This window comes from Diceros bicornis, chromosome 18, assembly GCF_020826845.1.
Source record: "Diceros bicornis minor isolate mBicDic1 chromosome 18, mDicBic1.mat.cur, whole genome shotgun sequence".
Classification (NCBI taxonomy): Eukaryota; Metazoa; Chordata; class Mammalia; order Perissodactyla; family Rhinocerotidae; genus Diceros; species Diceros bicornis.
This window is the reverse complement of record NC_080757.1, coordinates 45,575,221-45,594,109: the sequence shown is the minus strand read 5'-3', so window position 1 is coordinate 45,594,109 and position 18,889 is coordinate 45,575,221. Positions and strand designations below refer to the sequence as shown.

At 38.1% G+C, this 18,889-nt stretch overlaps 1 protein-coding gene across 4 annotated transcripts in view; it reads right to left on the bottom strand.

The window, feature by feature from the left end:
- TLK2 (tousled like kinase 2) overlaps positions 1 to 18,889 on the bottom strand; it is a 130,722-nt gene that overhangs the window by 49,590 nt on the left and 62,243 nt on the right. For all 4 annotated transcript variants that reach the window (XM_058561295.1, XM_058561296.1, XM_058561294.1 and 1 more), the window contains 2 exons: positions 5,012 to 5,107; positions 3,685 to 3,777 (listed from right to left, as the gene is read on the bottom strand). In XM_058561295.1, the coding sequence (XP_058417278.1) occupies positions 3,685 to 3,777; positions 5,012 to 5,107 (189 nt within the window). The remainder of the gene's footprint in view (positions 1 to 3,684; positions 3,778 to 5,011; positions 5,108 to 18,889) is intronic.

Here is an 18,889-nt window from a genome sequence, read left to right as displayed (position 1 = left end):
GTAATGTTTATGTGAAATTCAATCTACTTTTGGAAGATGAGAATTCCCTTGAAATTTGTAATCAAATGTATAGAATCAATCAATCTCTGGCAGCTTATTTGAAATTTTAAGAACTCTAAACTTTTGTGGTTTCTAACACTAACAATTTTGTGTTCAAGTTTAAAATAGCACCTGGCTAGCAGCACCTGATGCAGCGTACCCAACATCTGATTAAAATGGGAAAATTCAAGGAACAATCCAAGCCTGTCTGAAAGGAGATGGGAAGACCAGTGGTTGCTCCCCTGTCCCTCCAGATCAGAAACACAAGTTCTCCTCAACTTGAAAAAATGGCACCTATCCTTCTGTGTCTTCCTTTGTGATGTATCCCTCCCTTTGGTACTGCTCAACATCCAAAGAAAGACTACAAGCTTCAGAGAACAAGGGAGTAGAAGGCAAGTAGTGGTAAGTAAAGGGAGCATACTGCTTCCCAGAAAATGAAAGCAGAATTTTTTTTAAACCCCAAAAGAGTACTAAGTTAGGATTCAAGTTTTCATGTATTCCATCTTCTCAACCTGAAGAGAGTCAGGCGAGGAACGAAGAAGACAAGCCCATGATCCTTTCTCAGGCCAGCAGACCGACTCTGGACAAAAACCTGCCAGTACTTGAACTGGGCAAGGAGCTTTTCAAACCCACAGTATATCTAATCATAAATCCCGGCAATTCAGCGAGCACCCAAGTGAACAAGAACGAGAATAAGAGCAACCCCAAGCAAGTACATATGCTAACAATGAAAGATGGACGATCAGTTCCAAGCTGAAATACGGCTCTCCTCATTCAAAGACGGAAAGGAGACAAACAAAAAAACAGACCTAAGGGGCCGGCCCGGTGGCGCAAGCGGTTAAGTGCGCGCGCTCCGCTGCGGCGGCCCGGGGTTCGCTGGTTCGGATCCCGGGCGCGCACCGAAGTATTGCTTGGTAAGCCATGCTGTGGCGGCGTCCCATATAAAGTGGAGGAAGATGGGCACCGATGTTAGCCCAGGGCCGTCTTCCTCAGCAAAAAAAGAGGAGGATTGGCGGATGTTAGCTCAGGGCTGATCTCCTCACAAAAAAAAAAAAAAAAAAAAAAAACAGACCTAAGGAAAAATATTTTTGAATAAGGGAAGGGAACACTAGTTTGCGAACAATGAAAATGATCTCCCTACAGAAATCAAAAGGACATTTTAAAATACTGCTTGTTATATTCCATAAAAGGCGAAAGACATGGTGTCTATGAAAATAGGAGCCAAACAGTATAAAGAATGTACAGGATGGGCTAAGAAAGTGAATTAGATAAGGAAAAAAAGTGTGTAAATTAAAAATGTAAATAATAGAATCAAAATTCACATGAGCTGCAGTAAATAGTAGAAAATATATGGAAGACAAAATTAACGTTTAATGAGATTCAGAAGAAAAGGGCAAGCATATTAAATGAGACATAAAATGACAGAAAGAAAGGATAGAGATCAGGGTTCCAAGCTAGAAACCAAGGAAGAGGCCAACATAAGATGGAAAAAGACAAAAATTAGGCATAACCACACATTTCCAGAATAAAAATATAGAGACCCATATATAGATGTACCCTGGCATAATTTTTGGAATACAAAAACAAAGCGGGGAGGAGGCCAGCACGGTGGCATAGTGGTTAAGTTCATGCGCACCGCTGCAGTGGCCAGGGGTTCTCAGGTTTGGATCCCAGGTGCAGACCTATGCACCACTTATCAAGCCATGCTGTGGCGGTGTCCCATATAAAGTAGAGGAAAATGGGCATGGATGTTAGCCCAGGGCCAATCTTCCTCAGCAAAAAAGAGGATTGGCAACAGATGTTAGCTCAGGGCTAATCTTCCTCAAAAAAAAAAATATATATATTACTGCCAATGAGCTTTGAAGCCAGTTTAAGAAATAATGTGTAACTGTTGTAAATTTGGTCATAAAACTGCCTGTAAATATAAGAGTTATTCTTATATATTAAAAATAATTTAATAATAATAGTCTAAAGACATCAGATTTTACTCGTAAAGATCAGGCTTAGTCTAGACACGTGCTAAATTCCAGGTTTTACATAGGAGGGAGTCAAATACACTATTTTATACCATATTTTGATAATTAGGGAAATATAGGTAAAAGTTTTTTTGTTTTTTTTGTGTGTGAGGAAGATCAGCTCTGATCTAACACCCATGCCAATCCTCCTCTTTTTGCTGAGGAAGACCGGCCCTCCGCTAACATCTATTGCCAATCCTCCTCCTTTTTTTTGCCCTTTTTCTCCCCAAGGCCCCAGTAGATAGTTGTATGTCATAGTTGCACATCCTTCTAATTGCTATATGTGGGACACAGCCTCAGCATGGCTGGAGAAGCGGTGCGTCAGTGTACGCCCGGGCTCCGAACCCGGGCCGCCAGTAGCAGAGTACATGCGCTTAACTGCTAAGCGATGGGGCCGGCCCCTAGGTAAAAATTTTTGGAGGGGAGATAATCACAAATACAGTGATTTTTATTATCTTTAAACATAACCCTTTATTCAAACAAAGTCTTACCCCATAAGAAAAACTGGTAAAAGCAAGGCTGCAGATCCGCACCCAACTGTGTCATGGGAGCCCTGGAGGGTCCTCTATAAAACATTCAGGGACTCATGGAGCCAGTCTGAAAACTACTGGATTAGTACAAACAAAGAGCAAACCGACACTTTCTAAATCACTGGAGAAGATAAAAATGTTAGCCAATTTTATTTATAAATTAGTAATACTTATGTATACATGTATTTATACATACATATATATATATATACTAGAAATGGCTCAAAAAAATTATTTAAGGAAATGTTTTGAATCAAATGTTTTACCTCAGTTAATGGAATTATGGGTGTCATTTTTTCAGTATTCTCTAAATTTGTTATAAAGAGCATGTATTGCTTTTCTAACAAGAAAACAGTAAGTTTACTATGAATACGCCAAATTGCATATTAAAAAATGCTTTTTAATTATCATGGTATATTTTATAGAGGTATCTTTTTAATTCCAGATTAGCTATTTTTAAAGTTTCTCTTGTAAGCACAAAAAACTTTAGATGAATGGGTTATAAAAGATACAAAATGCAAAATTAGGGCTGAAAAGTATTTGTAGTTTTAAAAACTCAAGAATATTAAAATAACTTCTCTGGAATCGGAAAACACCATTTTATACCCCACAGTTCCAGACGAAATACAATACTCCACATATCTATTTCTCTAGTATATACTTACTTACTAAAATTCTACAAAATAAGATTTCCAATTTAAAGATGGTCCTCAGAACGCATGTTTGATGGGCCAGCCCCAGTGGCCTAGTGGTTAAGTTTGGTGTGTTCCACTTCAGCGGCCCAGGTCTGGTTCCTGGGGACAGACCTACACCACTTGTCAGTGGCCATGCTATGGCAGCAGCCCATATACAAAATAGAGGAAGACTGGCAACAGACGTTATCTCAGGATGAATCTTCCTCAGCAAACAAAAAAAGAACGTAGGTTTGATCCTGGCTCCTCCTACTCAGATTCCCTCAGGTTAAAGGAAAATATCCAAATGTTTATTATTTAACTTTGTTATTTGGCTATAGTAATTATCTCTGATATGCACATAATCCAAATACACATAACATCAATCAGTGCTTGTTATAAAATCTCTTACTACATTTTAATACTTACTCTTAATAAATCATCTATTCTTCCCTCCTTCTTCTCTAAGTCAGAATTCTTACTGTTTTCTAGTGCAGATATTTTTTCTATTGTGAGGTCAGACTATAGAGACAAAGAGAAAACAAATTTAGGATTAGTCTCAAAATACCACATCATCACATTTTTCTCATTACTTTTCTGGAAAAAAGCACTTGCTAAACAAAATAGCCTGGAATCACATGGTTCAAGAAATTAAATCTGCTTTCCTCATCCTATTCTTTAAGCCTTATATTCTGGTACATCTGCACTTCAAAAACACGTTAACTCTGGAATCAAATACATGAATTCTCAAACTACTGTACACTGAACAATACAGAAACATAATACCCTAGAAATGAAACTAACTTTGAATAGAAAAGGACTTCAGAGACATGACCCAAATCTCCAAAGAACTAAGACGCCACCTAGTGGAGACAAAGAGCAACCACAGGGGAGAAAGGAAGTTGGCTGAATGCTCAACTAAGTCTAATTGTCCAAAAGCCACTAAGTCAAATAAAATTGAAATCTGCTCCTGAGAGTTATATAGCTCTTGAGATTTAAGAAATTCTCTTAGATTGCCAAGCATCCTGTCTTGAAGACAACACAGTGCCAAGAGGCTTCCAGAAAACCCAGTATACTATATGACTAGCTCAATATCACAAAATGGAGGATATATCACTATCCTTTTCAGATATTATCTTTGAATGTTTACAACATTCCCTAAATTAAAAAGAGTTTCTGAAGACTGTTTATAAGGAGGAAATTGTGTTGCTGTGACACAACTTAAAAGAAGTTTAGCTAGGTCTTGTCAAATAAGCAGGTACAAGGAATAAATCAACTACTTTCATACGACAGTAGGGAATTAACATCCATTGAAGCCTACTGTAAGCACTGTTCTAATATGTATTTTGTATACATTGTCTGAGATAATTAGAATCAACCACATTTTACAGATAATTTGTACTCAAGAAAACTGAGGCCCAAAGAGATCAAGTATAAGTTGCAGAGCCAGAATTTGAACCCAAGCCTAGAGTTCTCCAAAGTGAGTGCTTTTTCCTCAACATCATGCTGCACTATAAGCGTTTCTGCTGCAATACACCAGAAAGGCAAAGAAACACCTCAAAAGTTAAAGCACCTTCCAGAAGACTTTAAATACTCATAATGCAAGTTCTGAATATAATACACACAAATAATGAGGTGAAGTCGGAGAAATAAATGGAAGACAAAGAGAGGACTCATAGACCTCATATGTGGTTAGTGTTTATTCCTAAGCAGATCTTTTCCTTCTCTGTTGATCATTTATCGATCAGCAACCTACCTGGGTCTGTCTGTGCTGGATGGAAATCTGTTTTTGGGAGCTGCAGGAATGCTCTGTGTTGCCAGATCCCGTAGAAGAGGGACTGTTTTGCTGAGCCTGTAATAAATGTATATCACCAATCACAAGAAAGTTTTGCATCTTTCTCCACAAATATATGTATGAATGTAAATGATTAACTCTACATAAAACAAACTGTTTTCTGATGAAAGTCAAAAGTCAGGGCCATGTGGCCAAGATGAAAGTAAAACAATTCAAATAAGAAACAAGGACTAGACATAGTGGCTTGGACCATGTTCCTATAAATAGTTTAAAGTATCAAATGCTTAGAAATGAATTTTAAATATGTAAATTAGAGAAAATTAAAAGTTATTCCTGTAATAATATGCCCTTTTCACTTGTATTTCAATATACTTTTGTCAGAAAAACATACAATGCACAGGGGATGCTTGTGACTCCAGGCAGAAAGAACTGTGACCTACTATTCAGAATAGTCTCCTAACCCTGCAAATATTACCCATGAACACGTGGTGGTCCAAAAATCCAGGTCAATTTCCAATACTGTCAGTTGCTGACTATGATTTTTACACACAATTGATAGGATATCCTAAGGCATCTTTAAATTTATAAGGTTTAGAATTTAATATAATACAACTATTCAGGAATATACAATCATTATACTCCCCAAAGTCCTTTTAAAAACTAGACTGCACCTAACACAGTACAACCCACCACAGACACAATTAGGAAATACTGGATATTCTGAGGATTACACGCTAATAGAAATACAGTATTACTATCTCATCAGAGAACGCAGTGTTTCCACATGTGAATTTTTTCCAGATACTTTCCATACATTCTTTAATTATTTTTATTATTCATTAACATATTAACAATGCTATAACCGCCATCTATTGAGCAATTTCTGTTAGCTAACTGCATCACTGTCATGATCACATGTAATCCTTACAAACTCCTATACCGTGATTACTATTACTATTTTTATTTATACATAAAAAAATACAAATTGGAAATATTAAGCACCTATGCGTGGTCACAGAGCTAGTAAGTGGGGGAACAAGCATTGAGGGCCATCTGTGTCCACAATAACCACTCTCAATGACCACAGTAGATTGATTGACTGCCTCGCATTAACAGTCACAGGTACTGTTTTGACCAGGCCGCAAGCAAGTCAAGCACTTCATACACATAATTACATTGAAGGCTCACAAGAGCCTGGAAAGGCAGGCAGTGTTATTACGTCCATTTTTATTCATTTGACAACTACTCACTGAGTACTCTCTATGTCTAAGAACTGTGTTAGGTGCTAGGGACACAATGGCCAAGAAAAACAAAGAAAACCCAGAGACCCAGTCATTACTCTGCCTTAATAAAGCTTACAGTCCAAGAGAAGATTTATTAAACACTCAGTAAGTATTTGTTGAAAGAAACTGTTAAATAAACAATCATATAATAAATGCAAAATTATAATTAGGATAAGTGCTATTATAAGAGTATGTAATGGGGTACATAACCTAATCTAGAAACTCGGGGATAAATTCCTTGAGGAAATAATATCAGAGTTAAGATTTGAAGAAAATAAACAGTCAAAGAGGGGAGACGATAGGGTCATTCCAGGTAGAGACTGTGTACAAGAACCCTAGGGACGAGAGAAGACTGATGTGGGGATCGAAGAAGTCAAAAATGAGGAACCAGTCTCAAAGAAGTTAAACAATGTGCACCGCTTATAAGTGGCAGAGCTGCGATTAGAGCCAGGTCTAGGAGAGTTCAAATAACTGAGAATGTTCTCTACCCTTTCCACAATGCAGCAAATCTGACCTTTCCCTCCTGATTAAGGGCCACCATTATGAACCTCAAGTATTACACTGCACTGTGATATGAGCATCATTTCCTTCAGTTATCATTAGATTACTCTTACAATCCTCTCATTTAAAAATTAGTTTCTAAACAAATATGAATGAACTATATTTATGATAAGAGCCAATAAGAATCACATGACTGACTAAAAGCCTCTTCTATAAACTTCTAGATTTTGGTATATGGGCTTTGTTAAAATGCTTTGTTACATGTGCTCATTTCTGATTCTAAGTTTTCTCCCAGCAAACTAAGGGTACTAGAATGTGATTCAGTGGGGTGTTTCCAAATTAAAGCTTTCTGTCCATCAAAACAAAGCCCTCCTTATTTTGATGCTTGTAGAGCAGCTAGTCTTTCTGCCTAGAGTTTACCAGACACAGAGAGACCACAGTCAGCTCTCCCATCCTTCTGCGGGGGAGAGCTATTTGGGGAGCAGTACTATGCTACTGCAGAGAAAAATCCATCCCAACAACCCATACTAATCACCCTAATACTTCATTCAACTAAAGCTAAATACACATTTTCAAGAAAACCACAAAGAGGAAGATCCAATATGAAAAAACAAAACCTAATCTAAGAGAAAACAGATCATTCAATAAAAACAACTTTAAAAATAAAGTATGTTCAGAGAGGCTCAGAGGATATTACAAAAATGAAAAAGTAGCAAAGGACATAAAAAATAAACTTGACAAAACAAGATTATCAAAGTTTTAAAAACTAAATAGATGAGCTAAATAACAAAATGAACATAGCTGAATACAGAATCAGTAATCTGAAAGACAGTGTCCAGAAAATCTCCCAGAAGATAAAACAAAAAGTCAAATAGGGCACGAAAGAAAAGTTAAGAAACATGAACAGCACAGTGTCTCCAAAATGATCTAACAGGCTTTCCAGAGGGGTTCATAATCGAAGAACAATAAAATAAAATTTCTCTGAGGTAAAAAGATAAGTTTTAAATGTGAAAAAGCCTACCATACAACAAGCAGGATTAATGGAGGAAAAAGGTAAATAGTGGATAAACCCCAAGAACAAAGAGATACCATATGATCATCTCAAAAGATGAAGAAAAAGCACCTAACACCCTGTCATCATAAAAACACACAACAAACTCAGAATAGAAGGGAACTCTTTCAACCCGAAACAAGCCATCTCTGAAAACCATACAGCTAACATAATACTTACTGTCAAAGATCACATGCTTTCCCCCTAAGATCAGGAACAAGACACGGATGTCCACTTGAACCACTTCTATTCAACACTGTGCTAGAAGTTCTAGCCAGGGTAACTAGGTAAGAAAATAAAATAAAAGGCATCCGGATTGGAAAAGAAGTAAAACTATCTCTATTTGCAGATGACATGATTTTGTATACAGAAGGTCCTACCAAAAAACTATTAGAACTAAAACACAAGCTCAACAAGATTGCAGGATACAAAATACATAAAACGTATAAAAATCAATTGTATTTCTATATTCTAGCAATGAACAATCTGAATATAAGATTAAGAAAACTACTCTAGGGGCCAGCCCGGTGGCGCAGTGGTTAAGCACGTATGCTCCACTTCGGCGGCCCGAGGGTTCGCTGGTTCGGATCCTGGGCACGCACCAACACACCGCTCATCAAGCCATGCTGTGGCAGCGTCCCATATAAAGTAGAGGAAGAGGGGAACGGATGTTAGCCCAGGGCCGATCTTCCTCGGCAAAAAGAGGAGGATTGGCACTGGATGTTAGCTCAGGGCTGGTCTTCCTCACAAAAAAAAAAAAAAAGAAAGAAAACTATTCTATTTGCAATAGCATCAAAAAGAATAAATACTTAGAAACAATTTTAACAAAAGAAGGGCAAGATCTGAACACTGAAAACTGTAAACATTACTGAAAGAAATTAAAGAGACCTAAATAAATGTAAAGATACCTCATGTTCATGGATTGGAAGACTTAATATTTTTAAGAGGATAATACTCCCAAATTGATCTATAGATTTAGCATAATTGCTATAAATCCCTGCTGCTTTGTTTATAGAAATTGAAAAGCTGATCCTAAAATTCATATGAAAATGCAAGGGATCCTACAGCCAAAACAATCTTGAACAAAATTGGAAGAATCACACTTCCTGATTTCAAAACTTCGATTACTACAAAGCTACAGTAATTAAGACAGTATGGTACTAGCACAGGACAGGCATATAAATCACTGGTGCAGAATTGAGAGTCCAGAAATAAACCCCTTACGTTTACAGTCAGTTGATTTTTGACATTCAATGGAGAAAGAATAGTCTTTTCAAACAAATGGTGCTGGGACAACTGGATACCCATGTGCAAAAGAATAAAGTTGAACCCCCTTCCTCACACTATACACAAAAACACAAAATGGATCAGAGACCTAAATACAAGAGCTAAAAGCACACTTAGAAAAAAACATAGAAGTAGGGGCCAGCCCAGAGGCGTAGCGGTTAAGTGCGCACACTCCGCTTCAGCGGCCCAAGGGTTCGTAGGTTCGGATCCTGAGCGTGCACTGACGCACCGCTCATCAAGCCATGCTGTGGCAGCATCCCATATAAAGTAGAGGAAGATGGGCACAGATGTCAGCCCAGGACCGATCTTCCTCGGCAAAAAGAGGAGGACTGGCATCAGATGTTAGTTCAGGGCTGATCTTCCTCACCAAAAAACAAAAAAAAAAAAACCAAAAAAACAAAAAAACACATAGGAGTAGATTTTCATGACTTTATGTTAGGTAAAGGCTTCTTAGCTACGACACTAAAGGTATAAGTCACGAAAGAAAAAACAGATAAACTGAACTATTTCAAAATTAAAAACTTTTGTGCATTAAAGGACACGTTCAAGAATGTAAAACAACAACCCACAGAAGAAAATATGTGCAAATCATATATTTGATAAGGGTCTAATACCTAAAATATATAAAGAACTCTTATAACTCAACAACAAAAATGGGCAAAGAATTTGTATAGACATTTCTCCAAAGAAGATATTCAAATGGCCATAAGCAAATGAAAAAAAAAACTCAGTATCATTAGTATTCAGGAAATAAAAACCAAAACCACAATGAGATATCACTTCATACCCACCAGGATGGCTATACTCAAAATGACAGACAATAACAAGTGTAGACAAGGATGTGGATATATACTTATATATACTGCTGCTGGGTTCGTAAATGGTGCACCTGCTTTGGAAAACAGTTTGGCAGTTCCTCAAAAATAGTTACTATATGACCCAGCAATTCCATTCTTCAGTATATACCCAAAAGAAATGAAAACATATGCCTATGCAAAAACTTGTACATGAATATTCACAGCAGTATTATTCATAATAACCAAAAAGTGGAAACAACCCAAATGTCCATCAACTGATGAAAGGATAAATAAGGCTGTGAGCAACTAAGCACCAAAAAGAATGATATTTACTAGTATACATCCATTAAAATCCATGAGGCCATATGATAATGAAAGAAGAGAAAGCTATTTATCACCATTTGATAAAGTACTCCTTACTTTAAAAATTAAAATTTTATTTCAAAAATTTAAGCTGAAACTGAAAAGGAAAGAACTAATAAGCATTTAATCTGCCTTTCTAGTACAAATGTATGTTGGTATAGCCCAATAGGCCCAGAAAATGAGAGGAAAGGTCTATATTACATAAGAATAGACACTAATAAAAGGTAAGTGTGACAATGCTAATCTGGCTATCTAGGAAAATGTTAATATTTTTTAGAAAATGCCTGTTAAGTTATTTAGGGATAGGAGATCAAGATTTCTGAAATGTACTTTAAAACACTTCAGTGTAAAAAAAAAAAAAAAAAGCAAACTATATTTTTTAAAAAAGTAAGCTTTTAAGAATATTTTATATAGGGCTGGCCCCGGGGCGTAGCGGTTAAGTGCGCGCGCTCCACTGCTGGCGGCCCAGGTTCGGATCCTGGGCGCGCACCGACCCACCGCTTGTCAGGCGATGCTGTGGCGGCGTCCCACATAAAGTGGAGGAAGATCGGCAGGGATGTTAGCCCAGGGCCAGTATTCCTTAGCAAAAAGAGGAGGACCGGCATAGATGTTAGCTCAGGGCTGATCTTCCTCACACACAAAAAGAGAATATTTTGTATAATGTTAAAAGATGTAGCTTTCAAGGAAATAATAGACCTAGGATTAAAAAAAACAAAGATCCAGTAGACCTTGACAACTGGAACTGTCTCATCCAATCAAAACTAATTCAATGACTAGGAATGTTTTCTTATAAGTGAATCCAATAAAATCATTTGGTTTTGCAATGCCTAATAATGAAACAACCATAATATTATAAACTCTCCTTAAGTGTTTTCAAGTTTTAGAATAATTTATAAAGCAGAAAAGAATTATAGTTAAAATGACAAACTAAATATCACACACATAACTAAAAGATTGAAAGATAAGAAAGGAAGCTGGGCCATAGTGATGAGTATGCTAAACTCATCTCTGATAATGGTAAGTAAACAGATCTTGTTTGAAATTGATTAAATAAGAGATATATTATTTGAAGTTAAAATGATAATCAGAAAATCTAAAACACATTGTTAACAGTGGTTATCCCTCTGAGGGGTGCAAAGAGAAGAATTTTACTTTTCTCCATCACTTTAATTTTTTATGGGCCACGTACATATATTATTTTTACGATTTAGAAAATTATATCCTTATAATTTAAATATATACGAGGCCAACATCACCCTGATACCAAAGCCAGACAAAGACAATATGAAGAAGGAAAATTACAGGCCAATATCGCTGATGAACATAGATGCAAAAATTCTCAACAAAATATTGGCAAACCGAATACAGCAATACACCAAAAAGATCACACACCATGATCAAGTGGGATTTATACCAGGGACGCAGGGATGGTTCAACATCTGCAAATCAATCAACGTGATATACCACATCAACAAAACAAAAAATAAAAACCACATGGTCATCTCAATAGACTCAGAGAAGGCATTTGACAAGATACAACATCCATTTATGATAAAAACTCTCAACAAAATGGGTATAGAAGGAAAGTACTTCAACACATAAAGGCTATTTATGACAAACCCACAGCCAACATCATACTCAACGGGGAAAGACTGAAACCCATTCCTCTGAGAATAGGAACGAGGCAGGGCTGCCCACTCTCACCACTCCTATTCAACATAGTACTGGAGGTTTTGGCCAGAGCAATTAGGCAAGAAAAAGCAATAAAAGGAATCCAAATAGGCAACGAAGAACTGAAACTCTCACTATTTGCAGATGACACGATTTTATATATAGAAAACCCTAAAGAATCCATTGGAAACTATTAGAAATAATCAACAACTACAGCAAAGTTGCAGGATACAAAATCAATCTGCAGAGCCGGCCCAGTGGCCTAGCGGTTAAGTGCATGCGCTCCACTACTGGTGGCCCGGGTTCGGATCCCGGGCGCACACCGACGCACTGCTTCTCCGGCCATGATGAGGCCGCGTCCCACATACAGCAACGAGAAGGATGTGCAGCTATGACATACAACTATCTACTGGGGCTTTGGGGAAAAAAAAGGAGGAAGATTGGCAATAGATGTTAGCTCAGAGCCGGTCTTCTTCAGCAAAAAGAGGAGGGTTAACACGGATGTTAGCTCAGGGCTGATCTTCCTCACAAAAAAACAAACAAACAAACAAAATCAATCTGCAAAAATCAGTTGCATTTCTGTATGCTAATAATGAACTAACAGAAAGAGAGCTCAAAAAGATAATACCATTTACAATTCCATCAAAAAGAATAAAATATCTAGGAATAAATCTTACCAAGGAGGTGAAAGACTTATACAATGAAACCTACAAGACATTATTGAAAGAAATCGATGACATAAAGAAATGGAAAGACATCCCATGCACATGGATTGGAAGAATAAACACACTTAAAATGTCTATATTACCTAAAGCAATCTACAGATTCACTGCAATCCCAATCAGAATCCCACTGACATTCTTCACGGAAATATAAAAAAGAATACCATAATTCATATTGGGCAACAAAAGACCCCAAATAGCTAAAGCAATCCTAAGAAAAAAGAACAAAGCTGGAGGCATTACAATCCCTGACTTCAAAACATACTACAAAGCAATAGTAATCAAAACAGCATGCTACTGGTACAAAAACAGACACACAGATCAATGGAACAGAATTGAAAGCCCAGAAATAAAACCACACATATACGGACAGCTAATTTTCGACAAAGGAGCTAAGAACGTACAATGGAGAAAGGAAAGTCTCTTCAATAAATGGTGTTGGGAAAACTGGACAGCCACATGCAAAAGAATGAAAGTGGACCATGTGCTATCGCCATTCACAAAAATTAACTCAAAATGGATCAAAGACCTGAAGGTGAGACCTGAAACTATAAAACTCATAGAAGAAAATACAGGCAACACACTATTTGACACTGGTCCTAAAGGAATCTTTTCGGATGACATGCCTACCCAGACTAGGGAAAGTAAAGAAAAAATAAACAAGTGGGACTTTATCAGATTAAAGAGCTTCTACAAGACAAACGAAACCAGAATCAAGATGAACAGACAACCCACCAGCTAGAAGAGAATATTTGCAAAACATATATCTGACAAGGGGTTGACCTCCATAATGATATAAAGAACTCACACAACTGAACAACAAAAAAACAAACAACCCGATCAAAAAATGGGCAGAGGAAATGAACAGACACTTCTCCAAAGAAGATATACAGATGCCAATAGGCACATGAAAAGATGTTCAACATCACTAATCACCAAGGCAATGCAAATCAGAACAACACTAAGATATCACCTCACGCCCGTTAGAATGGCTATAATCACCAAGACAAAAAAACAACAAATGTGGGAGAGGATGTGGAGAAACAGGAACCCTCATACACAGCTGGTGGGAATGCAAAGTGGTGCAGTCTCTATGGAAAACAGTATGGAGATTCCTCAAAGAATTAAAAATAGAGATCCCCTATGATCCAGCTATCCCACTACTGGGAATCTATCCAATGAACCTGACATCAACAATCCAAAGAGGCTTATACACCCCTAAGTTCATTGCAGCATTATTCACTATAGCCAAGAAGTGGAAGCAACCTAAGTGTCCCTCGACTGACAATTGGATCAAGATGTGGTATATATATACAATGGAATACTATTCAGACATAAAAAAAGATAAAATCATCCCCTCGGCAACAACATGGATGGACCTGGAGGGTATTATGTCAAGTGAAGTAAGCCAGAAAGAGAAAGACAAACACTGTATGATCTCACTCATATGTGGAATATAAACCAACACATGGACAGAGAAAACTGTATTGTGGTTACCAGAGGCAATGGGGGTGGGGGGTGGGCACAAGGGGTAAAGGGAGACATATATATGGTGATGAACAAACAAAAATGTACAACCCAAAATTTCACAATGTTATAAACTATTAAAAAATCAATTAAAAATCAAATTTCTCATATTAAAATATATAAAATTATGTAACAATATTTTAAATATTTAGAGGATCAAACTCATAATATTCTGCCACCTGCTATTTTTATTTATCAACACATATCTAGAGAGCTTTCATTGTTAACATATATGTACTTCACTTCTTTTGTCAACTGTATAGCATTCCATTGTATGTCTGCATTCTATTTTCTTTAACTAGTCCCTATATGAAGGACAGGCCAGCCCTGTTGGTCTAGTAGTCTAAGATTCAGTCCTCTCACTGATGAGGCCAGGGTTCATTTCCCAGTCAGGGAACCACACCACCTGTCTGTCAGCTGTCATACTGTGGTGGCTGCTTGTCGCTGTGATGCTGAAAGCTATGCCACCGTATTCCAACAGGGTCACCCACGGTGGACAGGTTTTGTCGGAGCTTCCAGATTTAAGACAGACTAGGAAGAAGGACCTGGCCACCCACTTCTGAAAAAACTGGCCATGAAAACCCTGTGAACAGCAGCAGAGCATTGTCTGATAGAGCGCTAAAAGCTGAGAGGATGGCGCAAAAAGACTAAGCAGGATTCTGCTCTGCTGTACATGGGGTTGCTAGGAATCAGAATTGACTCGGCGGCAGTAACAACAATATGAAGGATGTTTTTATTAATTCATGCAACATATCTTTACACTGAGTGTCTATTAGAGCAGACCCTGTTCTGGTATTGGAGATACAAAAGTTAACAAAGGAAAAGTCCTTGACCTGATGGAGCTTACATTCCAGAGGGGAGTGGGGGAGTCAGATAAAGCAGTAAATTATAGCAGGTTAGCTGGAGATAAGACTAAGGAGAAAAACAAAGTAGGGCACAAGAGCTAGAAAATGGGGTGGGCAGAGAGGAGTTGCTATTTTATACAGTGTAGTCAGAGTAGGTCTCTCTAATAGGGTAAATTGAAGCAGAGACTAGAGAGAACTGAGGGAAAAAGGCATGCTGACATCTGGGGGAAGAATGTTAAGGCAAAGGCAACAGCAAGTGCAAAGGCCCTGAGGTGAGAGCAGGCCAGACAGTATTTGAGAAAGCAGAGTACCCAGTGTGGATGGAACTGATGAGGAAGGAAGATAGTAGTAAGAGACGTCAGAGTGGTAGGAAACTGACCATGTAGAACCTTATATGCCATTTTAAGCACTTCTGAGCAGGGGAGTGGCATGACTGGACTTACGGTTCAATAGGATCATTCTGATCTGTTGAGGACAGATTAAAAGGAAACAAAGGTAGAAGGAGAGTCCAGTTAAGAGGCTACTGCTGCAATCTCAGTGGGAGACAATGGTTTAGATTTGAGTGGTAGTAATAAAGGAGGTGGGAAATGGTAGGATTCTGAACATATTCTGAAGGTAAAATCAATCAGACTTGGTAATGGATTTGGAATTGAGGTATAAAATAAAGAGAAGAGACAAGAATGACTCCAAGGTTTTTTTTTGCGGGGGAGGGAGTGAAGGTCAGCCCTGAGCTAACATCTGATGCCAATCCTCCTCTTTATTTTTTGCTGAGGAAGATTGGCCCTGGGCTAACATCCATGCCCATCTTCCTCCACTTCATATGGGACGCCGCCACAGCATGGCTTGACAAGCTGTGCGTTGGTGCGCGGCGCGCCCGGGATCTGAACCTGCGAACCCCGGGCCACGAAAGTGGAGCGTGCGCACTTAACCGCTATGCCACCAGGCCAGCCCTGACTCCAAGGTTTTTAAACAGTTAGAAGAACAGAGTTGACAATTATTGAGATGTATAAGGCCGTGGGAGAAACGGGTTTGGAGCGGGGGGACAAAATGAAAAATTCAGTTTTGGATATGTTCAATTTGATATGCTTATTAGACCTAAATGACTAGCGGCAACTGATGACATATGTCTGGAATTCAAGACAGGGCTCTGGGCTAGAGATATAAACCTGGAAGTCTTCTGCATATGGGTGGTAATTAAAGCAAAGAAACTAAATGAGATTATGTAGAGAATGAAGGTAGACAAGAGTCTGAAGACTGAGCCTTGGGGCACTCCAATGTTTAGGGAACTGGGAAATGAGGAAGAACCAAAAGAGTAGAAGCCAGCAGAAGGGCAGGTGCTTGAAGAAGGAGGGAGTGATCACCTGTGGCTAATGAATCACGTTGGATAAGGTATCAGAACTTATCACCGGATTTAGCAATGTGGAGGTCACAGATACCCTTGTTCTAAGCTCCTTTGAAACACTGGTAGAGGGAAATTGCTTCCAGATTTTTGCAATTATAAACAATACAACAAACATCTTTGTGTAGTTTTATGGGAATCGAATTTCTGGACCCAGGGATATATAAACTTAACACTGAGATACATTACCAATTTGTCCAAATGACTGCATAGTTATTATAGTCAGTATAAAACTGCATGTGTGTCTGAACCATCACTTGCACTGAGAATTATCAAATTTATTAATCTTTGCCAATTTGATAGGTCAAAAATGTTATCGTTTTATTTTGCATTTCTCTATGGCTGAAGTTAAACATTTTTCCATGTTGTCACTTGCTTTTTTTTTTTTTTTTTGCTGTAAAATTGCCTGCTCATAGACTTTGCCTATTTTTTAAGGAAACTGCTTGTCTTGATCTATTGATCTACAATACTTGTTGTATATTAATGTTAACTCTTTTGCTTTTTCCCTTCTTTATATTACTAAGCTTATATCCTGGCTGGAATAGAACTATACCAAAGCATTCAGGCCTTTGGTTTTTATATTGTTTCCATTTTCTTTCTTCAGACATTATCATTTTCTTACTCTTCTCTGCCAATTCTCTTCCACGTGAGAACAATCTGGCTGTAGCATCTGCAACTCCTCTGACAGCCTGAGTGTGCTAGCTGACAGGACTAAGCAGGCGGTAGTCCTTCATATGCACCCACTGAAAACCCGCATGCCCATACCTTTTATGGAACGCTTACATTAGGAAAACGAGTTCTTACTGATTGAAATCCTGTGTATTTAACTATATGCCTATCACACAGTGGGCAATCAGTAAACATTTGTGGAATGGATAAAGGGAACTCCCTTCAAGTGAAAAGGAGGTAGTTTTTAAGGCAATAAAAAGAACAAAAGGACAAATAACCCCCTGATTATCCAAGGTTTTGCCTGAGAAAGTTAGATCTAAGATGAAGACTTAACAAATATCAGTGAATAGTAAGCACACAATGAAATATATACATACAAAGACAGACAGACAGACACATTCTCTGAAACAATACTATAGGGTACCACATCCTCATACAAACTATTCCATATTGCTGTCAGGTCCACTCACAATATAATATTGCTCAATTCTCCCATTTTACGTTGTGTTTCCTTGCCACCCAGGGATAAAATTATACTGTCTTCACACAAGAAGTTTCTCCATTCTTTTGATGATTAAAAAATTCTGTAAACGGGTCCAGCCCCCTGGCTTAGCGGTTAAGTGCGTACGCTCCGCTACTGGCAGCCCAGGTTTGGATCCCGGGCGCGCACCGACGCACTGCTTCTCCGGCCATGCTGAGGCCGCGTCCCACATACAGCAACTAGAAGGATGTGCAACTATGACATACAACTATCTACTGAGGCTTTGGGGGTGGGGGGAAGGAGGAGGATTGGCAATAGATGTTAGCTCAGAGCCAGTCTTCCTCAGCAAAAAGAGGAGGATTAGCATGGATGTTAGCTCAGGGCTGATCTTCCTCACAGAAAAAAAAAAAAAATTCTGTAAGTGTTTAAAAAATTTTATTATCTCTTTCTTAAAAGAAAGCAATAATAACTAAAAGAAAGTATTCCAAATAATGACAATGGTTCCCTATCTATTTTATTATTTTTATTTCCTTTCCTTAAGACACTCACTATTTCACTTTTTGAATACAATTGCACATGGGTTAACAACTCAGAATCCACAGAGCAAATAAAGAGGAAACTTAAGATTATACCTGGAAAAAATGAACCAGTAAGAGGGAAAGAGATTTAGGTCAATGGTGATTTTAGCTCTGAAAGATGTCCCTAAAAACAGAAGAATAGGGCAATGGAGCTTTCTCTTACTTTATACCATCCCTGGCAACAAACAAGTACTTGGAAGGGCACAGAAACCAAGAAAAGTAACAACTTTTGAGTCAAACTACATTATAAATTTGGCAAATAAAAACAGAATCAAACTTTCATAATACTCAAATTCTTGTTCCTCAAGGAGGGAGAAAGAAGCAAACTCAAAGGAGCAAACAGGTAGCCAAATATTCCTGGAAAAAGTAACTGCATCAACACTCTGAAGAGGTGAGAGAAGACAAGCACGTAGGTCGCTCAAATACCACAGAGGGGGAATGCCTGGTAAGCACGCTCTAGAATGCCTGCCTAGACGCTAAAATTTTACTGACTTGAATACTGCTCTAAATAAGTGATGGTTGGAGTTTGGACATTCTATTTTTAATTATACAAGTACTTTGGTTTTAATGGAATTTGATCTGTATTTTCTTTATTTCTTTGTCAACCTCAGATGGTGTTTTCCTTTCCATGGTGTGCTCAGACTTTGACAAAGCAGTCTCTTTCA